At 45.0% G+C, this 24,579-nt stretch overlaps 1 protein-coding gene and 1 long non-coding RNA gene across 2 annotated transcripts in view; one reads left to right on the top strand and one right to left on the bottom strand.

Moving 5' to 3' along the window:
• Positions 1-12,739, top strand: part of LOC105464264 (uncharacterized) — a 114,234-nt gene extending 101,495 nt beyond the window's left edge. Inside the window, exon 4 of the long non-coding RNA XR_003014050.2 lies at positions 12,655-12,739. This is a non-coding gene — a long non-coding RNA (uncharacterized lncRNA). The remainder of the gene's footprint in view (positions 1-12,654) is intronic.
• Positions 1-24,579, bottom strand: part of LOC105464267 (xylosyltransferase 1) — a 368,404-nt gene that overhangs the window by 15,218 nt on the left and 328,607 nt on the right. Inside the window, exons 7-10 of the mRNA XM_011711985.3 lie at positions 19,164-19,380; positions 16,377-16,553; positions 12,662-12,924; positions 6,390-6,585 (exon numbers count right to left, since the gene is read on the bottom strand). Coding sequence (XP_011710287.2) covers positions 6,390-6,585; positions 12,662-12,924; positions 16,377-16,553; positions 19,164-19,380 — 853 coding nt within the window. The remainder of the gene's footprint in view (positions 1-6,389; positions 6,586-12,661; positions 12,925-16,376; positions 16,554-19,163; positions 19,381-24,579) is intronic.

The following is a 24,579-nucleotide window of genomic DNA, read 5'->3' as shown; positions in this document are numbered from 1 at the left end:
CACTGCCCTTGGATCCTCCAAAGAAAAAATCTGAGTTTTAAAACCAAGATAACCTGGGCAGGAGAGTTCCGGAGCAGCTGATGAACAACCTGGATCTTGTTTCTCAACCGAGGAGCGTGATGGGTGAGGGGTGGGGCAGCCTGAGCTAGGGCTTTGCTGCTGTCACATCCTCTGTGACCTCCAAACCTTCTCAAGGGGCCTCACTGTGGAAGTTCACCACCATCCACTGCAGAATGGTCAATTACCCAAATTCAAATACATACTCAAATTCAAGCTTAACATACTGCTCCCTGGCTTCCAACCAACCAGTGGCTTTCCATTGCGTTTATTATCTTTTTTTGAGTTTATAATATGTGTGTATATGTATATATTTCAATAGGCTTTTGGGGAACAGGTGGTGTCTGGTGACATGAATAAGTTCTTTAGTGGTGACTTCTGAGATTTTGGCGCACCTATCGCCTGAGCAGTATACACTGTACCCCATGTGTAGTCTTTTATCCCCCATATCCCCCGACCCTTGCCCCTGAGTCCCCAAAGCCATGTATCATTCTTAAGCCTTTGTTTTGTCATAGCGTAGCCCCCACTTACGAGAACATACAATGTTTGGTTTTCCATTCCTGAATTACTTCACTTAGAATAATGGTCTCCAATTCCATCCAGGTTGCTGCAAATACTATTATTTCGTTCCTTTTTATGGCTGAGTAATAGTCCATGGTGTGGAATTTATTCACTCATTGACTGATGGGCATTTGGGCTGGTTCCATATTTTTGCAATTGCGAATTGTGCTGCTATAAACATGCATGTGCAAGAATCTTTTTTTTGTATAATGACTTCTTTTCCTCTGGTAGATAGCCTGTAGTGGAATTGCTGGATCAAATGGTAGAACTACTTGTAGTTCTTTAAGGAATCTCCACATTGCTATCCATAGTGGTTGTCCTAGTTTACATTTCCACTAACAGCATAAAAGTGTTTCCTTTTCACCACATCCATGCCAACATCTATTATTTTTTTATTATAGCCATTCCTGCAGGAGTAAGGTGGTATCGCATTGTGGTTTTGATGTGCATTTTCCTGATCATTAGTGATGTTGAGCATTTTTTCGTAAGTTCATTGGCCATTTGTATATCTTCTTTTGAGAACTGTCTATTCATGGCCTGAGCCCACTTTTTGATGGGATTGTTTTTTCCTGCTGATTTGAGTTCCTTGTAGATTCTAGAAATTAGTCCTTTGTTGGATCTATAGATTGCAAAGATTTTCTCCCACTCTCTGGGTTGTCTGTTTACTCTGCTGATTGTTTTGCCTTGCAGAAACTTTTTAAATTAAGTCCTATCTATTTATCTTTGTTTTTGTTGCATTTGCTTTTGGGTTCTTGGTCATGAAGTCTTTGCCTAAGCCAATGTCTAGAAGGGTTTTTCCAATTTTATCTTCTAGAATTTTTATGGTTTCATGTCTTGAAGTTTGATCCATCCAGAGTTGATTTTTGTATAAGGTGAGAGATGAGGATTTAGTTTTGTCATTCTACATGTGGCCTGCTAATTATTTCTGCACCATTTGTTGAATAGAGTGTTCTTTTCCCACTTTGTTTTTGTGTGCTTTGTTGAAGATCAGTAAGTATTTGGCTTTATTTCTGGGTTCTCTAGCCTGTTTTTATACCAGTACCATGCTGTTCTGGTGACTATGGCCTTATAGTATGCTTTAAGGTTGGGTAATGTTATGCCTCCAGATTTGTTCTTTTTGCTTAGTCTTGCTTTGGCTCGGCAGGCTCTTTTTTAGTTCCATATGAGTTTTAGGATTGTTTTTTTCTAGTTCTGTGAAGAATGATGGTGGTATTTTGATGGGAATTGCACTGAATTTGTAGATTGCTTTTGGTGGTATGGTCATGGTCACAATATTGATTCTACCCATCCAAGAGCATGGGATGTATTTCCATTTGTTTGTGTCATCTATGATTTCTTGCAGCAGTGTTTTGCAGTTTCCCTTGTAGAGGTCTTTTACCTCTCCTTGGTGGATTTGGGTTTGTTCTTGTTTCTCTAGCTCATTAAGGTGTGATATTAGATTGTCTGTTTGGGCTCTTTCTGACTTTTTGATGTGGGCATTTAATGCTATGAACTCTGCACTTAGCACCGGCTTTGCTGTATCCCAGAAGCATTGAATTCGGGAGCACGTTATTTAGTTTCCAGGTATTTGCATGACTTTGGCGGTTCCTTTTGGAGTTAATTTCCAATTTTATTCCACTGTGGTCTGAGAAGAGTACTCACTGTACTTTTGATTTTCTTAAAATTGTTGAGACTTGTTTTGTGGCCTATCATATGGCCTATCTTGGAGAATGTTCCATGTGCTGATGAATAGCATGTATAATAGAATTGTTTTACGCAATTCTGCAGTCATTGGGTAAAACGTTCTATAAGTATCTGTTAAGTCCATTTGTTGTAGAGTATAGCATAAGTCCATTGTTTATTGACTTTGTCTTGATGAAGTGTGTCAATATTACTGTGTTGCGGTCCATCTCATTTCTTAGGTCTGGTAGTAATTGTTTTGGGAGCCCCAGTGTTAGTGCATATATATTTAGGATTGTGGTATTTTCCTGTTGGACTAGTCCTTTTATCATTATGTAATGTCCCTCCTTGTCTTTTTAAATTGCTGTTGCTTTAAAGTTTTGTTTTGTCTGATAAGAATAGCTACTCCTGCTCACTTTTGGTGTCCATTTGCATGGAGTATCTTTTTTCACCTTTTTACCATAAGTTCATGTGAGTCCTTATGTGCCAGGAAAGTCTCTCGAAGACAGCAGACACCTGGTTGGTGAATTCTTATTGATTCTGTATCTTTTAAGTGAAGCTTTTAGGCCATTTACATTCCACAGTAGTATTGAGATGTGAGGTACTATTCTATTCATCATGCTATTTGTTGCCTGAATACCTTGGTTTGTTTCATTGTGTTGTTTTGCAGGACCTGTGAGATTTATGCTTTAAAGAGATTCTATTTTGGTTTATTTTGAGGATTTGTTTCAAGATTTACAGCTCCTTTTAGCAGTTCTTGTCGTGCTGGCTTGGTAGTGGTGAATCATCTTAGCATTTGTCTGAAAAAACTGTGTCTTTCATTTATGAAGCTTAGTTTCGCTGGATACACGATGCTTGGCTGGTAATTGTTTTGTTTAAGGAGGCTAAAGATAGGACCCATCTAGCTTGTAGGGTTTCTGCTGAGAAATCTGCTGTTAATCTGATGGGTTTTCCTTTATAGGTTACCTGATGCTTTTGCGTCTTAAGATTATTTCCTTTGTCTTGACTTTAGATTACTTGATGACTATGTGCCTAGGCGTGATCTTTTTGCAATGAATTTCCCAGGTGTTCTTTGCACTTCTTCTATTTAGATGTCTAGATCTCTAGCAAGGCTGGGCAAGTTTTCCTCAATTATTCTCTCATTATTCAAACTTTTAGATTTCTCTTCTTCCTCAGGAACAGCAATTGTTCTTGTTTGGTTATTTAACATACTCCCAAACTTCTTGAAGGTTTTGTTCATTTTTAAAAATTCTTTGTTGTCTTTGTTGGAGTGGGTTAATGTGAAAGCCTTGTCTTCAAGTTCTGAAGTTCTTTCTATTACTCATTTGATTCGATTGCTGAGATTTTCCAGTGCATTTTGCAATTCTCTAAGTGTGTCCTTCAGTTTCAGAAGTTGTGACTGTTTTCTATTTAGGTTATATTTCATGGGAGATTTTTCCATTCATATCCTATATCATTTTTTTTAAAAACTTCTTTAAGTTGGACTTCACCTTTCTCTGGTGCCGACTTAATTGGCTTAATAGTCGAACTTCTTAATTCTTTTTCTGGTAATTCAGAGATTTCTTCTTGATTTGAATCCACTGCTGGTGAGCTAGTGTGATCTTCTGGGGATTCACACTTCCTTGGCTGTCCCACGGAGCCTGCAGGGCAATCCACCTCCTTTAAAGGCTCTATGGATTCTCTTGTCTTTCCTGGCATGTTTCTGCAGTACTTCTGGGAGCAAAAGGTCCTGATGTGGGGCTCCACACACTGCTCTGTCCATCCGAGTGGGAGCTGCAAGTTCGTCCTGCCTCTTATCTGCCATTTTCCCTCTATCTTTCCATTGCATTGAAAATAGAACCTGAACATCTTTCCAGGGCCTGCAAGACTCCTCCCTGAGGCCTCTTTCCTACCAGTTTACTTCTCACTTGCTGCACTCAGTGCACTGGTCTCACTGCAACTCGAGTACTCCTAGCTCATTCCCAGTGCCTCAGGGCCTTTGTATATGCTCTTCTCTCTGCTCCAGATCTCCCCAGGGACTGGCTCTTTTACAGCCTTTAGCTCTGCAGTGATCTCCTTAGAAAAGCCTTCCTAGATGAATCATTCTATCGAAGGTTGTCCCCGTCAAGGTCCTGAGTCCCCAGGCATCACATGAATGAAGTTTTCTCTAGAATACCTGTCATTAGCTGAGCTGTTTTTGTTTATCTGTTTGCTCACTCATTGGCTGGCTGCCCCGCTGGACTGCAATTCCATGACCACAGGGGCCTGGTTTGTCTGGTTCACCACGATCCCTCCTGAACCTGGCACATTGTAGGCACTCGGTGACTACCTGCAGAAACAATGAGCATCTTTTTTTTCCAAGTCAATAGCATGAGATTCCCATGGATTGGAGAAATGTATCTGAGCTGTTCAGCCACCTGCTGTGAGTCAGGCACTCTGCAAGGCCCTGGGATGGTGCTAACTCCAAGGAGATCCTAAACAGCCTACAGAGTGGCCCTGTGGTTCTTCCTTCCCTTTCTGTTCATTTGCCATTAAAATTAAGACTTTAGAAAAAATTCAAAATACAAGTGAGGGCTCTCTGCATCACATGCTGTTATTTTTGCCAGTGATTTTGATGGTTCTCGCACCAAGGGTACCAGACCTGTGTAGTGAGGACCCTCCCCCAAAGCACTAGCCATGGGGAGGCCAACATCATTTGTCACTGCCAGAAGTACCCAGTTGCCCAACAGCAGGCTGATAAGCAGGGGGAGCCCAGACACGAGGCATTCATCTCTTTAATGGGACATTAATGTTGTCAATTGGCTGCTCAGGCCCCTAGCACAGAATCCAGCTGGGGCAGTATGTAATTGCCCCCTGACACCAGTAATTTATGGAGTGGGCTCCCTTGGCAGCTCACATCCAACAAATCCACTAGGAGTCTTAATTGAAAACAGTGGCTCAACAAGAAACTCTCACTGGTGCCTGTTTTTCATGGGGATACATACATTCGCTGGAGCACAGGTTAGGCAGGGCCACAGAAGCTAGAGAAGGACTGTCAAAGCAAACATAAGCAGGTGGGACTCCCCCTCTCCCCAACAAACTCTTAGCCCCTCAAGATGTACCATAGTCTACAATCAGACTCTTGGTCCCTAATCCAGCAGTCAGAACCATTGAGACAAATTACCTCCTTAGCCCTTACAGATGTGAGAAAGGCAGAAACCAGGTGCTGCAGTTCTGTGTGAACAACACGCACCAGGCTTCATCATGCTTCCCCTTCCTTCCTGCACCATGACCCAGGTACACTCACATACTCTTTCAGAAGTCTTACTCAACATCTACAAACACTATGTACTCTCTGTGTGCTGGAGATACCGCAGTGAAGAGGGAGACACAGTTCCAACTCTCCTGTGAACAATCAATGAGTGACCAGATAAAGCAACGAGATAATTTTAGATAGTAAATGCTACAAAAAAGTATTAAAATAGGGAAGGGTTGGGTGGAGAATGTAGTTATTGCAGCAGCTTAAGTAGGTGGCTGGGGAAGGCTTCTCTGAAGGTGTATCATTTGGATTTAGATCAGAAAGATCCAAAAAAAAAAAAAAAAGCTAGCTATGTGACCCATCTGTCCATCCATCCTTCCTTCAATCCATCATCCATCTACTCATCTAATCATATAGTCAGTGATTGATCTGGTACTTCCCTTGAGCAAATCCATGGGTGCTAAAAACTAGGGAGACAAAACCACAACTCAGCATAGGATTTGTGGCCAAAGAGACCCAGGTTGAATTTTGAGCTAGCAATCCAGAAAATCTTTGGATCTCTATCAGCCTCAGTTCTCCATTCTGGAAAATGCGACTAATATTACTGACATTGGTTTAGGAGTCATCACTGGCTAGGATAAAATATTCAGAGGGGCAGAAATTCTACCCTAAAAAATACATCCGTGTTCCAGTTGGTTTCATCTTTCCCTGTTTAAGATGCTGGTGCCAGTGACTGGGGCCAGAGAGCCTTCTCCGGGCACGGGGTTAGCTTATCTTTAGGGCTCTCCAAGTCCTCTTCTCCTCCATCTCCAACTAGAAGTGTCAGATAGTAGAGCAGAATCTGGCCAAGGGAACTGCAAAATACAATGAAATGTGACAAGACCTGGCCTCTTACCTCGGAAAACTGAAGCCTCCCGAAGTCGCTGGGTGGGCTTGCGATCTTGAAGACTTTTTTTGGCATCACCCAGGTCTCCAGAGTCTCCAGTTTGCTCACGGCCAGATTGGTAGCATGATGCTTGATCAGAAAGCCCTGGAAGCGGTCGGCAAGGAAGTAGAGGTGGACAGATGCTGGGTGGCCCATTGGGTAGTACCTGAAAACACAGGCGCTCATGGGTTAGGGCCCAAGGTGTGTAGGATCACAGTGAGGCTCCCCACCCACCAAGCTAGTTTTGTTCCTAAAGCAGTCCCCATTGTGTACAGTGCCTACCATTTTCCTTGCATCTGTCTGACAGCTGCTCCCTATGTAGCTATGATCTCAATGACTAGGAATACTTTTTTCTTTTGCTGATTATAAATGAAAACCATGCTGACTGTAGGAAAGTACCACAAAGAAAGTAAAATGACTACTTTCCATGCCTCTTCCCATACATAATGTCAATTCACAGATATTGAGTCCTCTGGTGCTTGGTACTGGGCAGTGAAAATGGGGTGTGAACACTGTCATGCTGATGGATTTCCCTTTGGCCTTATTTCCTATGCATCTATTTGCATAAATACTACATAGTTGGCATCTATCTATCCTAGCTATTATTCTGTCTTCTTTGTATAGGATTTCCTGAGGATTATCACATCTTTGAAAAGTCTCTGAAGACATGGTTTTGTATGTGTTGATACTTGGTGTTTCATCATCGTTAATACCAGATTTTATAAAGCAAGTTCCCTATCATTGGATGATAACTCTAATTTTTTGCTTCTCTAAACAGTGCTGCATTCAACATCTTTGAGCAAAACCTTTCATTTGTCTCTCCTCTGTTTAAATCTCCGAGGCTCTTCGTGTCTGCAGCTTAACTGTTGCGGAAGTACTGATTTATTCTCTCACAGTCCTTACCACTCACACCTCCTGAAATCATTGCCTTGTTACTGGATTGCCTTCCAGGGGGCATGGAAAAAAAAAGGAACTTGAACAGTCCTCAGATTGTTTGCTGGGCATTCACAGTTCATGCAAACCTGTTTTAAATCTGGACTTTGGGAGTGGACAGTCCAGGGATTGTGCTGTCATTCCACCACTGCAGCAAAATCTAGGCAGGGCTGTCACGGAAAACCTCCTATGATGACAGAACTGTTTTATTTATTTTTGAGACAGAGTCTCCCTCTGTCACCCAGGCTGGAGTGCAGTGGTGTGATCTTGGCTCACTGCAACCTCTGCCTCCCGAGTTCAAGCGATTCTCCCGACTCAGCCTCCCGAGGAGCTGGGATTACAGGCATCGGCCACCATGCCCGGTGATTTTTTATATTTTTGTAGAGAGGAGGGTTTCACCATGTTGGCCAGACTGGTCTCAAACTCCTGACCTCAAGTGATGCGCCCGCCTCGGCCTCCCAAAGTGCTGGGATTACGGGTGTCAGCCACTGCGCCTGGCCAAAAGTTTTTTATTTCCACGGGATTTGGGGGGAACAGGTGGTATTTGGTTACATAAGTTCTTTAGTGATGATTTATGAGATTTTGGGGCCACTAGCAATGTGCTACTGCTGAGCACTTGAAATATGGCCAGTGTGACTGAGGAACTGAATTTTAAATTGTATTTAGTTTTAGTTAATTTACACTGAAATAGCCACCTGTGGCTACCGTATTGGACAGCAAAGATATCGTCAGGAAAGAGCCAGTGGTCGCCCGCATTCATGTCCCCAAATCTCCCATCTCCTGTATCTTATGCTCTCTTCCATGTGACTTTGCAAGTTTCCTTGTACCTAGGAGGCAGAACCTATTTTTCTACCTCTGGAATCTTCTTTGGACAACAGGCAGTGGTAGAAGGGCTGTCCTGTCAGTTCTGAGGCAGGGCCTCAAGATGCCTTGCACATTTCTGTTTGCTTTCTTGCTCTCTTGAGGTCACCATCAGAGTATGCCTGGGCTAGCTTGCTGGAGGAGGAGACATTTGAAACAGCAGAGCTACCCTAGTTGTCCCAGCTGAAGCCATCCCAGGCTCAGGCAACTATTCCCAGCCAAGGACCACAGAGCCACTTCCCGACTTGCAGTTGGCTGCAGATACAGGAGCAAGGCCAGCCCGGACTGGGAAAACTGTCCAGCTGATCTGCAAACTTGAGCGTTACATAAATGCGTATTGTTTGAAAATACTGATTTGGGAGTTGTTACACTCCCATGTGTTATCATGACAGTAGACACGTAAAGCACTGCCAGTGTGTTCTGTGAAGTGGGTGAAGCAGGAAAACTTGCTGTCTTTGGAGTCAAAGGAAGAAATTGTTTCTGGAAAGCAGCAGTCAAAAAAAATGTAGAAGTCAATCTTTGATTACTTGCCTCCCTTCACTTTCTTTTCATTTTTTGAGATGGAGTCTCAAAAATGACTCATGGAGAGTCACCCAGGCTAGAGTGCAGTGGCATGAAATCGACTCACTGCAACCTCTGCCTCCCGGGTTCAAGCAATTCTCCCTGACTCAGCCTCCTGCATAGCTGGGATTACAGGTGTGAGCCATCACACCTGGCCCCTTCCATCCTCTATTCTCCTTATACACTGCCAGAATCCTGGTTCAAGCCACCATCATGTTGTACCTGCGCCTCTGCAGCAGCTTCCTTAACTGTCACCCCCTCTTACTTTTGCCCACTATAACCTGTTCCTATAATAGCCACATTCATCATCCCCCACTTAAATGCCACAAGCACCTTGCTTCGTGCTTGCAATAAAATCCAAACTCCTTACCTGGTCCACAAAGTCCTGCCGCTTTCTCTAGCCTCCTTTTGTTTCCAGCTACCCTAATCTACCACCTTCTGGCCACTGGGACTTTATTTTGGATTCTTGAACAAGCTACGCTCATTGCTGCCTCTGACTTGTCATTCTCACATGACTTTATCTTCATTTTTTTTGCAGAGCATTTCCCCTTATTGATCTTATGTTCTGGTTTACCCGTGCTTAGGTACTGTCTCTCTTTGCACTAGAGTGGGAGGGCTTTGAGGTCACGGGCCTGGTCAGCCTGGACCAAGACTGAATTCTCTGTGCCTAACACACGGTAGCTGCTCAATCAGTACTTATTGAAGGAGTGAAAATTCTAGAAGGATTTTCTCGTGAACCTCATGCTTCTAAGTTACATCTACAGTCCCTGTAACCAAGGAGTGAACACAAAGCCCTCTGATGCCTCATCCTGACTGTATTTGGTATCTAAGTAATGACAACCGTTCATGTCTCAAAACAGAAAAATAATCAAGATGCCATATAATCATCTACAGGAATGCAACCAAAGTATTCATCTGGCCCAAAGGTGTTTTTCTTTCTTATTTAAATATGAAGAGCACTGAAAAAAAATCAGATTTGGCTGGCAACTCCTAGTCTGCATTCCCACGGAATGTAGTGAGGTTCAGCACCACAGACCTCCAGGTTCCCAAGGTCAGCCCACCCTACAGGGGTCACACTGAGTTAAGATTCTAGTGCTTTGTTCCTGACCCTGGAGGGCATTCGGGGACCTGTAATTTATTTCTGTATGGTGGATGACAAGCAAACTTTATTTTCTTATTCTCTCAATCTGCCATTTCAGAAATTTCTGCAATGCACATGCGTTACTTGATAATGAGAAAAAAAAAATCAATAAACATGATTTAATGAAAGGTTATATTATGGACTGGAAAGGCACAATTTGCCTAAAATATCCAGATAAAATGAGGCAAAGTTTCCACTTGCCGTTTTCTCACATGCCCCAGGGCTACAGGGCTAGGAATCCATTGCCTTCTGCCTTTTGGGATGAGGGTCTTTTGTCCTGATTTATTTTCAGGCTCCTATTCATAAATACATCGGCTTTGCCCACAGCAAGGCACAACAGTTCCATTACAATAAAAAACGAGGTGGATGCCAGAGGATTCCTGGCTTGAGGCAACGTGACAGCTCACTTCACTCCAAAACGAGTACCAGGAGAAACTTTCAACAACCCTAGATAAATTGGGGGTGTCTTTTGGAATTTCCTGTAAGATCATTTACCTTATACATTCTAGGAAGCCTGCGACTGTAATTATTATGGAACCGACATTTGCCTTCCCAGTGTCAGGCGCTGCACTGTGTTCTGGGGATACTTGCAGGGATTCTGCCTCCAGACTAGCAGCGGGGAGAGAGACTCCCCCCAAGATACCACACATGAAGGTGAAGTCCCTGAACCACTTTCAGCTTGGGAGATGGTGGGCGTGGGGTGAGCTATTTTAATAAGTGTCATAGAGGAGCCTGGTCCTTGGATGGCTTGGATGGCTTTGTTGACTCGAGAAAGATGGACTGTGCAGTGGGAGGCAGTGAGCAAAGAAAAGCACAGGGGGAGAACGAGGAGTTGTTACCATCACACACAGTAGGTTCACTGTTGGCTGCACTGTAATGGCAACTGGCAACTAAGATACCAGCAATGACCTGAACCCCTGAGCAGTTAGGGAGGCCAAGGCGGGCGGACCACCTGAGGTCAGGAGTTCGAGACCAGCCTGGCCAACATGGTGAAGTCCTGTCTCTACTAAAACTACAAAAAGTAGCCGGGTGTTGTGGTATGTGCCTATAGTCTCAGCTACTTGGGAGGCTGAGGCAGAAGAATTGCTTGAACCTGGAAGGTGGAGGTTGCAGTGAGCCGAGATCGCACCACTGCACTCCCGCTAGGGTGACAGAGCAAGACTGTCTCAAATATAAAGGATTAACACTGTATAACTCATTAGGTAGTTTTTGATGATTATCTCCTTTAAACTTCACAACACCTTATGATACAAAGATGATGGGTACTACTCATTTCACAGATGAGGAAACCGAAGCCCAGAGAGATGAATGCGCAAGGTCAATAGCCTGTAATCAGAGTTTAAACTGCAGGTCCTAGATTCCTAACCAACACTAGTCTCCCTTTAAACGACATCAGAAACTTTACGGAGAGAGAAGCCGAGGGATGGGAGGAGGTGATGGGACAGTGTCACAGTCCTGCAGAAACCTTGCTGGCCAGGGACAAGACACCAGGCGGGAAACCTGCCTGTGTTTTCAGACAGTCAGTGAACTTTCTTCTTCCCCCAAGCCCCGTCAGAAACTGAAGATGCCAGGTTGTTTAAACAAACAAGAAAAAGGAGGAGAGTGATTAAGGAAATAATCAGAAAAGAGAATGGGAAAAAAAGGGATTTCTGCGAAAAGATATTCATCAGAACATTGTTTACAATGGCACATTACTGACAATGGAAACAGTGAAGGGCCGGATTAAGCAAACTCTAGAACTTCTGCTCAGTGGAATACTAGAGGCATTAAAAAGAATCATTATCGTTGCGGAAGCTACAGAGCAGCGTGGAGAAATGGGGGCTAAGAGTATAATGCCAAGGGAAGAAAACAGGATACCCAATTCTTGGTGCAATTATGTAAATATCCAAAATGCATATTGCTTCAGAACAAAAGAAAGGGTACACAACATGAAAGGCTTGGCTGGCTTAGGGAAAGAGATGGGAGGAGAAGGGATTATGTTGAATTATTTTCCTACCTCCCCCTCTTCTTTCCACATCTTCTAGAATGCTCTTTCCTGAAGTGTCGGCAGGTAGTGGTAGGTGAGACGATTGTAAGGGGTGGCTGAGAAGTTTCAACACTAGTTCTGCCTATTAATTTTCTTTGTGATATTTTTAGGTGTGATGACATTATGGTGAATGTGTTTCAAAGAGTTATTTTTCAGAGATACATTATTAAAATATTGATGGCTGAAATGATAGGATGTCTGGGATTGACTTCAAACTGATCTGGGAGGAGGCGGAAGGTGGGTGAAGATGAAAATGAAACAGATGAAACAAGATCAGCCCTGAGTTGGAAATTGTCGGGGCTGGGTGATGGGAACATGGGGTTCCACTGTTCTATGTTGTACATCTTTGACATTTTCCATCAAAAAAAGTTTTGTATATTCGTGGCTACCTTCCACTTAAGACAAATGCTTCATATGGTATGGTGACATAAAGCTTCCTGCTACAGTATATATATGTAGCACGAAGAATGAGTAAAATCATTGGGTACATAGGATATCTGGTATCTGAGAAAGTAAAGCACAAAGTGTGGCAATGGCTTGGATTGGAAATGCCATGCACGCTAGGAGGGTGGCGTTAGATGAATTTTGGGCAAAGGAAGACAGAAAGCATAGGGTGGCACTGCACTGCAGATCCCTAAAGAGGAGGAAGGGCCCCCGCTCTGCACCCTGAGCCTCCTCCTGCTTCTCAGCTCCTCTCCCTGCATCCCATATAGGACTCACCGGCAGCTGTTCTCCCCATCCGTGTGCAGGGATGTCTCGGCCCGTCGAAGACCCAGGCGGGCAAAGGAGTGGTACAAGGTGAGTGTCACGTCGCTCAGGCTGTGGATGCCGTCAGGCTCGTCGTAGACATTCTCCCAGTAGGAGCGGAGGCCCGGGGTACCTGCAGGGTAGTTCCCGTACAGGTAGTAGTCCAGCTGCCCAATGATTTCCTGATTCACCACAGCTTCGAACTTGCGGGCAAAGAAGGTAGGCCGGGCTGTCTGCTGTACTCATGGGATTAAAAAAAGAAAAACCAAATCAGCAAGTGCTGGGGTTGGGGGGAACCTGCAGGCATATCCTGTGGTTAGAAGCAAAGCTCTGCTGGATCCATGACACTTTTTGCACTTCTGTGTTCTCAGTTTCAACATCTGTAGAATGGGTTATAATAAGGGTGTGAGGAGGGTTAAATGAGTTAGTCTGTGCAGAGCATCTAAAGCAATAAGCATCATTTAGATGTCTGTTAAATGAACTAAATTTTAGATGGTAATAGCTGGGATGGATCTCAGACATCATTTAGGTAGAGGTCACAGGCTAGTAATCTAGGGCAAATATGTATTTTAGCTGGCCATATTTAAAACGTGAAAGAATTCACAGAAACTCTTTTGGCTTCTCTTTAAACAGCAATAGATCTGGCAACCCCAGGCCTATACTCCATGTGGTAACAACTGGTTAAAGCTGAATGGCAGCTGTTCCTTTAGACAGCACCTAGATTTTTCTGCTCACTGCAGTCTCCACCATGCCCTATTGCCTCTTTGGTATTTCAGCCAACTTGCAGACTCACAAGATTCAGAATCTCTGGGACTTTGAAAAATTCAGATTCCAGGCCAGGCGCACACCTGTAGTCCCAGCTACTCAGGAGGCTGAGACAGGAGAATCACTTGAACCCATGAGGCGGAGGTTGCAGTGAGCCAAGATTGTTCCATTCCACTCCAGCCTGGGTTACAGAGCAAGACTCTGTCTCAAAGTAAAAGGACCTACTGAGTCAGTAGCTCAGGAGTGTAGCTAAAACATTAAAAAAAAAAAAAAAATTCCCAGGTGATTATGATTCAAACTCTCAAGGAAACAGGCCCAGAGACAGTAAGAGACTTACCTGAGAACACACAGCAAGTCCTTGGCAGAGATGGGATGAAGAGTCAGGGTCGAGGGTTAAAGAAGTACTAAGCACCTGTAATCTACGAGGTTTTATACTTTATATTCAGTAAAAGGCCAGACAGTAAATATTGAAAATAGCTTTGAAACCACTCAACTCTGCTTTTACAGCATAAAAGCAGCCACAGACAAGAAACTAAATAAATGGGTATGGCTGTGTTCCAATAAAACTTCATTTACAGAAGCAGGCAGTGGGCTGACTGTGGCCCCCAGGGCTGGAGTTTGCTGACCCCTTGTGCAGGGCTGCAGAAACAAATAAAACACAGGCCTCTCCCTGGAGGAGCTTATTACAGTCTAGTGTTCATTATTGACCTAAATGTGGGTCCAGCCCTGTTTTCATGGTGGTAGATTAATAGCAGCAATAACTACTGACCACACACAATATTCAGGGCAGTGCACTTATATAATTGCCTCTCCTTTTCCACATAATTTGGCAAGGCAGGTATTAAGATTTCCATTTTACAGATGAGAAAACTGAGCTCAGAGAGGCAAAGCGGTAGGTACAGACTCACACTCCAAATGCATGACTCCAAAATCTAAGCTTTCTCTACTGCATCACTCCAGGATTGAGGCAACTTCGTACCCTTGGTGTTATTCTAAACATCTCATCGCCAATCTGCTTCAGGAAACCTCTCTGTGGTGGGTTCCTTTCACAGTAGCACAGTGGAGAGTTAGACCACCTGAGTTCAAATCCTCATTTGGTTACTGTCTAGCTGTGCAGGTGAAGTCACTCAAACTCTCCAGGCCTCAGCATCCTTAAAATGGGTTGCTAGCATAGTGTCTAGCACACAGTGTAGGCTGATATTTGATTATTATCACTAGCCCCTTGTTGCCAGGAACCCATGTAGGGGCAGAGGACTGGCCTCGGGGGCAGGATAAACTCCTTTCTCTGCCTGCGATTCTGACCATAGCTGGATCTTCTAAAAGGGCATGTTGCTATATTTATTATTCTTTCTCTCCAAGTTCAAGAACTCTGAGTTCCTTACAGGCAACAGTGTCTTCACTCTAGCTCTTGGGGGATACTCTTAATCTTTGCTTGCTGTGAGCACATGAAGCAGTCTTCATCAGAGGCTACAATGTCCCCGGGATGCCGGGCTAGGATACAAATGCTGGTGCCTGGGGGAGTGTGGGGCTCCGGGAATCACCACACGGAGGTTCTGTGCTCCAAGTGAAGATTCTCTGCAATTAGGACAGTGAGGGACAGGTCCTCTCCAAAGGTGGGAATTCACTGCATAGGTCAAACATTCCCCTGCAACCCTCTTTCTGCAGGGAAGATGTGGGTTTAAGCAGCTCCCTGTCTGCCAGCTTAAGGTGGCTGGAGCTGCTGGGTGGGAACCTTGAGGGGAATACGAATGAGAGATAAAACCTGTATACTCCACACTCATACAGGCACAAAACCAGGAAGGCAGCAGGGACTACTGGAAAAAACCCCTCTTGGAACACCCCTCCATGCCTCAGTTTCCCTACCTGAACAATAAAAGTGACGTCTGCCCCAGTAAACCCAATGACCACACAGCCTGGCACAGAGAAGATCAAACATGAACAGCATCCCAGTCACACATCAGGGGCACCTCGGCTGGGTTATGAGCTTGGCACTGTGTCCCTGCCTTCCCTGTGTCAGTGGTTTGGGAAATAGCTATACCATCTCTACACGGTGGCTCTAGTGACCTCAGAGTGATTCGTTTAACCATTTAGGGGCATTCATATTTGTGCTCTCTGCTGCTAGGTGTAGGGAGGGGTGGAGGAAGAAGCCACCATCCTGGCTTGGAGGGAGCAGAGCAGGAAGGGGTGCCCATCTTGGGGCCACTCTCAGGGCTCATGGTAAGTGGATGACCATTCCCCACCCTCCTGCTCTGCCCTTCCCCAGAACAGCAAATTGTTAGGCTGCCCAGAGACAGCTGTAAGGGGAATAATGTTCTACCTCTTGTTACTCTTTCAAGTATATGGTTTCCAAACCTGGCTGCTCCTCAGAAAAGTACAATTCATTGAAAATACAGAGTCATCAATATCACTGGAGATCAGTGATTCTCAACCAGAGGTGCTGCTAAACATCCCACCCAGGCATGGGACAGCACCTCCTAACAGGATCATCTGGCCACAATGGCAAGAGTTCTGAGGTTGAAAAGCTCTGCCCTAGATATACTTAAAAGCATATTCCTGGGTATAAATTTAAATATTCTGAGAGATTCTGACGAAAAGGCAATAAAGAGAGGATGACATGCATATGGCCTTTGGAAACTTTTTTTTTTAACCTTTCCGTGCCTCAGTTTTCATATCCCTAAAATGGAATAATAATATGAAAGGTCAGTTGCTTTTGGGTTAATGAGTCAATGTGGTTAGAACAGCCCTGACCTAGAGTAAGTGTTCAATAAACATTGGCTATTGTTGATGCTGTTACTGTTATTTATCAACAGCCAGGTTTGGCCACCATGTGGTAAGATGACCTGTAGGTCTGGCCTTGGATTTCTGCAGAGGTTTGTTGGAAAGGCATCATTTAGGAGGTTGGCAGGCCAGGAGAAAGTCTCACCTGGAAGCGGTGGAAGTCCTGTGGCTTGAAGTCATTGGGGGAGCAGCCACACCAGTCCACGATGTGCTTGTACTGGCACTTGCAGCCCAGCTTGCGATTCCAGTTGGTGATGCGCAGGTTGTTGTCCACCATGGTGTCGCAGTGGGGGCTGTTCTCCAGGACCGTATGGAAGAAGGACTGCAAGGGAGAGAGGGGCCTAGCCTGAGACCTCTCCCAGCCTCCCACAAAGGGACTGGGGTGGGAAAGGGTGAACTCTTGCTCTGAGTTCATGTAAGAACTGGTTGTTTTAAAGAAGCTGGGCCGCTTTCTGTACAGCTTGCAGAACCACAAGCCAAATAAACTTTTCTTTATAAACTACCAAGCCTCAGATATTCCCTCATAGCGATGCAAAAATGTGTAACACAACTACCCGACATTCAAGGGACTCTTATGTTCTCTGCATGCATTTGAGGTCAGCTGCCCATGTGGTCCAACTCAGAGTGCAGGTGGATGCTCTGTCCAACAGATTATGTGAAATCAAACGGATTCAAGTCTGAAATAGTTGGCTAACAAAGACTAGTGATCTGGAATTTCACCCCGGGGCAGGGAGACCAAATTGATGGTTGCAATAGACCTAGTGCTTCCTGCATTGCAGGACTGCAACATAGGGAAGGGAGTAGGTGGGGCTGCTTGCTGTCCATGGTACTGAACCAGGTGCCATATATTCTCCCTAACCCCAAGACTCTTGGCCAACCTTTTTAAGGGATCTAAGAGGCCATGTTGGATCTGAAAAGAAAAACTAGAGGAGAAACAATCACTGGAGTACTTGAGAGATTGCCAGAGAGTGAGAGAAAGATTTTTATAATATTTCTTATAATATTTCAACACTGTTTTATGACAGTCCCAGGCGAATATACCCCCTCCCTGTTCTCTCTCCCTAAGGGAAGCTGTTGGGGAATGTGTGTCTGCCTCTTATAAGTTTATGGGTACGGTCTTCTGATATCTTCTAAACCAGTCCTCTGGAAGTGGTCTGGGAGAATGGAGGGAAGGCAGAGATGCAGGAGGTGGGACTGAACAGAGACCCTGGAGTACATGCGCTTGTGTGTGCTGGGGCCGGGGAGGGGCAGAGGAAGCACACACGGAGCTTTGGTCACCAGGATTGAGGTGATGTCTTGATTAAAAATAGCCAAGCTCCCAAACAATCTCTTCTAAATGGATGGGTGGGTAAACGAGGCTCCACCCACCACCCCCCGCTGACCTTCCTGTGACGGTAAATGGCATGCCCATGAACCTGGATTTTAAGCTCGAATTGCCTTCAAGCCCAGGGAGGCATATATTCTCCATCAAGCAGTGGGGAAAGTACCCAATCACCAATTGCCCTGTGTCCTTTCATAATGATACAGAAATTCCCTGCAAGATAATGGATGAGGAGGTTATCAGAATTGAGAGAAGAGGTGATTTTTGCTGAAACAGGATTAAAAGCTGATTACTTAACATGTGTGCAGAATAGTAAAACCTGGCCCAGTGATGACAAGCTCATCATCCCTCTGGGTGACCAGGACGCAGTCAGCCCTCCCCGGAGGTTGGCACTGCCCCAGACACAGGCAAGAGATGTGCTGGGTGTCTGGCCTGCAGAAACACACGTAGCCTATGTGGTCCAAGGAAGGAACAAGGGACCATTCATGGGAAATGCCATAGATGCAACAGAAATGGAACCAGCTCTGCACTTTTCTCAAGCTGGTTTGGAAATGAGGATGCAATCAACCTGGAGGTCAGGAAGACGAATCTGGAATCCCTCAGCCCAGCTCTGACCAGCAGGCAGCTATGGGAATGTTAGTGGCAATCCTTCAGAACTGGATCCCCTCCCCACTTCTAGATGGGGCTGTTTTAGAATACTCTGGATTAATGGAGTATGACTCATGAAACCAACACCCTTTTCCTTCAGGGAACGATAAGGCAATATTCAACATGAGAAAAGGGATGCTTGGTGTAAAAAGGTGGTCATTGCACGATTGGTCACTGTGAAGGATGTGTCAAAAGTTGATGTGGGGGCCGGGCATGGTGGCTCATGCCTGCAATCCCAGCAATTTGGGAGGCTGAGGTAGGAGGATCACTTGAGGCCAGGAGTTCAAGACCCGCCTGGCCCACATGGCAAAACCCTGTCTCTACTAAAAATACAAACATTAGCTGGGTGTGGTGGTGGGCACCTGTAATCCCAGCTACTCGGGAGGCTGAGGCAGCAGAACTGCTTGAACCTGGGAGGTGGAGGTTGCAGTGAGCAGAGATTGAGCCACTGCACTCCAGCCTGGGTGACAGAGGGAGACTCTGTCTCAAACAAAAAAAAGAAAAGTCGATGTGGGTATGTCCTGAAAAGGTCAGCATTTACAGTTGTGCAGGTTATGTGCTACATACCTTTTAGGGGTGCCGTCAGCATTGTGGATATCAGAAGGGTTTTTAAAATAACAGTTTTCTGGAAAATAGCAGTAAGATTCTTGTTCTAACAAAATCTGTATATCGTGTGATTTTTATGACCAATGAAAGCCAAGTATCTTGAGGAAGAGCTGCCTTTTCTATTTTGCACAAAGACTGTGTGGACTGCTGGTGGTGGCACCGTGTGTCTACTCCACGCAGCCTCTGTGCAGACTGGAGGGAGATCAGGGACCCTGCTAAGACAGCAAGGATGTCTGGATGTGTAGAGGACAACGTAGGTGGACCCAGAATCTCTTTGCCAAAAATTCAGCATCTGCTTTGCCACAAAGGCTAGAACAAGCCCCTACCTTTCTTGGGAATTTTTTCCCAGATACTCACCTCGGCAGGAAGCAGGGTGTAGGAGTAGAACTGTTTCATCTTGGTCACCAGATCGTCTGTGGAGAACGTCACATACTCTACAAACTTCCGGTTTAGCAGGAACCAGTCCGAGCCACCATCCACGGCGATGCCCTCTGGGATCCGCCGATCTCCCAGGCGCCACATGTGAGCGTCGCACTCCAGGAAGAGCCGATCCAGGCCCTGCTTCCGAATGAACCTGGGAGAGAGAAAGCTGCCCTTAGCCCAGAGGTGTCGTGAAAGACAGAACTCCAGCCAGAGTCCAAACAAAACAACACAATCATAGCGATGACGGCATTTTTTGAGTGCCTGCTGTGTGCCAGGCACTGAGCCAGGGCTCTGCGTGGAGTTTATCACTTGATCCCCACAAGTGAGGCACGTCACTGTATTTCTCCCTATGAGGCAGGTACTATTTGACCCCCAATTTCCATATGAGGGCACTGAGGCTTAGAGAGCCCGGGGGATTTACCCAGCACAGCCAGATGACAATGATGATCTGCTACAGCTACTCCTTCTCCAGAGAACTTTGGCAATAATCTCCTTATGCCTAGAGGCCTTGGCAGTTTAGTGAATGCAGACTATGGATCCTTATCTCAGAACAGTGCTCTTCGATGCATACGATAAAATATACAGAGTTATGAAACTGAATAATAAAAACCCACCAAAATTCTGATATATAGTAATGCCTGTGCTTCTTGACTCACACATAATATACAGGATTACAACATTTTTTAAATTTTAATTTTTTGAGACAGGGTCATGTTCTGTTGCCTAGGCTGGAGAGCACTGGTGTGATCCTAGCTCCCCGCAGCCTCAAACTCCTGGGCTCACGTGACCCTCCTGCCTCAGGCTCCTGAGTAGATAGAACTGATTTTGAAAGTTATTTTTGTAGAGGTGGGATCTCACTATGTTGTCTAGATTGGTCTCGAATTTCTGACTTCAGGTCCCCAAAGCACTGGGATTACAGGCGTGCACCACCATGTCTGGCTGCTGCTTAAATTTTTTGTAGAGACAGGGTCTCACGATGTTGCTTAGGCTGGCGTAAAACTCGGCCTCAAGCGATCCTCCTGCCTTGGCCTCTCAAAGCGCTGGGATTATAGGTGTGAGCTACTGCATAGGGCCTGGATTACAAAATACATTTCAAAACACTGAATGTATGATTTTATACACATACACACACACACACACACACACACACACACACACACACACACACACATAGTTTTTGTTTTTGTTTTGAGACAGGGTCTCACTCTGTAGCTCAGGTTGGAGTGCAGTGGCGTGATCTTGGCTCACCGCAACCTCCACTTCCTGGGTTCAAGTGATTCTCCTGCCTCAGCCTTCCAAGTAGCTAGGATTACAGGCATGCGCCACCTCACCCAGCTAAATTTTTTTTTGTCTTTTTAGTAGAGATGGGGTTTCACCATGTTGGCCAGGCTGGTCTTGAACTCCTGACCTCAGATGATCTGCCCACCTCGGCCTCCCAAAGTGCTGGGATTACAGGTGTGAGCCACCACACCCGGCCTACCTCCTGTAATTCTGAAGTAGTGGTGAGCATAAATGATATTTAGAGGTATCCGCACCAACTATAATGTGATAGGAAAATAGGTGATTCCTACTGGTGACTGAGTCAGTTACTGCTAACACTACTGTGATTTGTTACCTACATTTAGCTAGATTTCAGTTGAAATTTCACTAAAAAAGATACCATTTTCTTCTCATCCAAAGTCACAAACCTCTCCTGAATTTTTCCCATGAACCCTAGATTAATAACTCCTACTTTAGGAACTATATACATATAATCATCTTGTTTGGAATTTTGCAAGGCAGGCTGGGCAGAGTTGGCATTTCCTATTTTGTAGATGCAGAAACCAAAGCTGTTCAGGTCCCAGAGCTGGTGACATGGGCGTGTCAGAAGGGTAGACAGAGCTAGAACCAAGCCTTTTGACCCAAATGCTCAGTCCATTAGCAGTTAGCATTCATTGCACACGTAATCATCATTGCCATTACCATCATCACCATTTTCATTATCATCACTGTTACTGCCACCATCATCATCATCATCTCCATCTTCATCATCACCACCACTATCACCATTTTCATATATTATGTGCCAGGTACTGTGCTGGCTCATGGTGGGGGTCAACGAGAAGTAAGGATGATCTCTGCTCCCAAGGAGCTATTTAGATGGGAGCTTACAGTCTAGAGTTGAACCCAGGGATCTTTCTGCTCCTTGAGCCTGCTAGCCCTTACACATGACCAGGACTCTGGACTTTTCAAGCCCTTATAAATAACTCTATCATATGAATGCTTCTCCACACCACCACAGCTTCCTTACACACGTGCCTTCTGGTCATGGATTCTGTATGTGCTGGGAATGATCGTCCTCTTCCTCTCCCCCGAGTGAACTTCAATTCATCGATCAGATTGCAGACCAAAAGTTACTCTCGCAGTCCTTACAGTCTTACAACACTGTGATTTCTTCCACCATCATTGCCATTACCATCGTCACCATTTTCATTATCATCACTGTCACTACCACCATCGTCATTACTACCATCATCACCATTTTCATTATCATCACTGTCATCACCATCATCGTCATCATCACCACCATCACCACCATCTTCATTCCCATTATCACTACCACCATCACCATGACAATGAAAACATATGGGCATTATCATTCCAAGGGCTTTATGTGGATTATCTACTTTAACTTTCATGAAAACCCCACAGACAGTACTTTTATTAACCCTGTTTTACATGTGTATGAACTCAGCAACTTGCCATAGCACATTTCTGTGATTACTGTCTAAGACTGTAAGTTTCAGGTAGCTAGGGTGGTTCTTGTTTTTGCTTATCACTATGTGCCTGGCACACAGTAAATGCTTAGTGAGTATTCACAGAATGGATAGATACTCAATCCATCAATAAGCAAACGCATGTCCAGCACCTACCACACTCCCAGCCTTGTGGTGGGTACAGTGGAAGACAGGAAACACTATAAACAACAGGCTTTATCTTGTAGGAATTCACAGTCTCACTGCGCAAATGCGATACAGGCACATGTAACCACAGGTTAAATGAGTTTTGAGGAACTTCTGGAAAAATGGGGACTAGAGCAAGGCTGAAAAGCCAGCATGCTGTGGACTTGGTCGGTGGTCAGGAATGGCGTCACGGATGAGGCAGGGCCTGAGTCAGGCTGGGAGGGCTGCAGGGAGGAGAGAAAATGGACATTCTAGACAGAAAACAGACTGATCAGCGGCCTGAGGAGCAGACCAGTTTGGCTTCATTGGGAGATTGCTCTGGGCAGATGACAGACTGGGAAGGTCATACGTTTTTAATAAAGCTAACATCCACACAATGTAAAACAACGAGAGACCAAGAAATGATTTTATGATCAATGGGATCTAAGTGTCTTGAGGAAGAGCTGCCTTTTCTATTTTCCACAAAGGCACTGTGTGGATTGCTACAGGCGGCACCAAGTGCCTATTCCATGCAGGCTCCATGCAGACTGGAGGGGGGCCAGGGGCCCTGTTAGGACAGCAGTGATTTAAAATTAAGCATTTTAAGGTGTACAGTTTAGTGGAATTAGTTCATTAACAATGCTATCCAACTGCCACCCCTGCCTAGCTTCAAAACATTTCATCAGTCCCCGAAAGAGCACCCCATACACATTGGGCAGCCACTCCCCATTCATGCTAGCCCCTGGTAACCATCAGTCTGTCTCCTGCCTCTACGGATTTACCAATTCTAGATAGTTCATATAAAGGCAGTCATACAATATATGGCCTTTTGTGTCTGCATCTTTTGCTTGGCATAATGTTTTCCAGGTTCACCCATGCTGCAGCAGATGTCGGTGCTCCATGCCTTGTTTTTGCCTGCTCAGCATCCATTTATGATTTCCCTGGGAACCACATGTTGCTTGACTTTGGACTCATCCTTAACTCTCAGTTTACTTGGGTTTGTATCCTCCCTGTAGCACCAGGGGTGGGAACATGACCCAGGATGGATCAGAGCATCCCAACTGTCTGGCCTCCATAAATCAGTTCAGGGATGGGCCATCAATGCAAGCTGGGTCTGAGACTAGGTCTTGGATTGTTGCTGGAGTTACTGAGAAGGAGGGGCTTTTCTATGAGATTTCTGGCACGGAGGATGTGAGCCTAGGGCTGCTGGTAGCCATCTCATCACCATGAATATATAGGTTGTCTGACAATGCAGCAAACTGGAAATAGGAGACAGGAAGACACAGTGCCAAGGGCTTGATGGGTTCACTTGCGATTCTGGATCTCACTGTGCCTGACCCTCTCCCAGACTTGTGTGTAACGTATTTAAAGGCATTTTTGAAATGAGATTCCTCACTTGCGTTTGAAAAACTCCTAATACATGCCTGAATGATTTCAACTTCGTCACAACCATGATGTGTGGGGAGGTTCTCAGGCTCGAGACAGGGCAGGTAGCCAGGGCTGTGGCACAAAAATGCCTCCTCTTCCACTAGGCCAGTCTGCTTAGAGTTCTAGAGCTGTCTGCATTTCTACAACAGACCTCATTACTCTGTCTTCAGACTGGAGTCACCTGTCTCCTCGCAGATAGCCTTGGTTCTCACTACAACACACCTTGGCTTCAGACTTTGTGCCTCCCTTTCAGGTCCTAGGACAGTGCAGGTCAACTGCTCAAGAAAAGTCTACTGACTTCAGGGTTTGGAAGCTGAAGATGGTCCTGCCTTGTTAGTCAAGCTGAATTCCAGAAAGAACTCCCCCCTCACTGGGCTTCCCACAAATCCACTGACATCTACTCAAGGGAATGACTTGAAACCTCATTAGTAAACCTACATTCTTAGCACTTTTCTGCATGAGCAGAAAGCCTACCTCTAGACATTGGCTACTATGGAAGATAATGGCATAATACATCTAAGTCATCACAAAATGGATGACGGTGTAATGAAACGGCGATGACGATGATGCTGGCAGGGAACAGACTTAATTTGGCTGAAATGTGCCTTTCATCTACGGGGCAGTGTGGCTTTACCTGTCACCAGCTGGGTGACCTCAAAATGTTAAGGAGTCCTCTCTGGAGTTTCAGTTTGTTCCTTGGTAAAATACAAAGTTGGTGTAGATCTGGGTTGTCAAGTTAGATCCCTATAGGGGGGTCAGACAGATAATGGAAGTGTGTGAAGCAGCCTGGGTATGAAAAAACAAGCAGTGATGAAATTAGCAGAGCAGTGAAGGACACACATTCTGAAATGCACTTCCATTCCTTTAAAATAAAAAAGTGTCTCTGGTTAAATAAAACATCTCTCTAGGATGAATACAGTCCATAAGCCACCGGTCCAGTCATAATGATACTGGGTTAGGTAATTCCCAAGGTACTCTCCAGCTTTGACATTCTGTAAGTC

The sequence above is a fragment of the Macaca nemestrina genome, chromosome 18 (assembly GCF_043159975.1).
Source record: "Macaca nemestrina isolate mMacNem1 chromosome 18, mMacNem.hap1, whole genome shotgun sequence".
Classification (NCBI taxonomy): Eukaryota; Metazoa; Chordata; class Mammalia; order Primates; family Cercopithecidae; genus Macaca; species Macaca nemestrina.
This window is presented reverse-complemented; position numbering and strand designations above follow the sequence as displayed.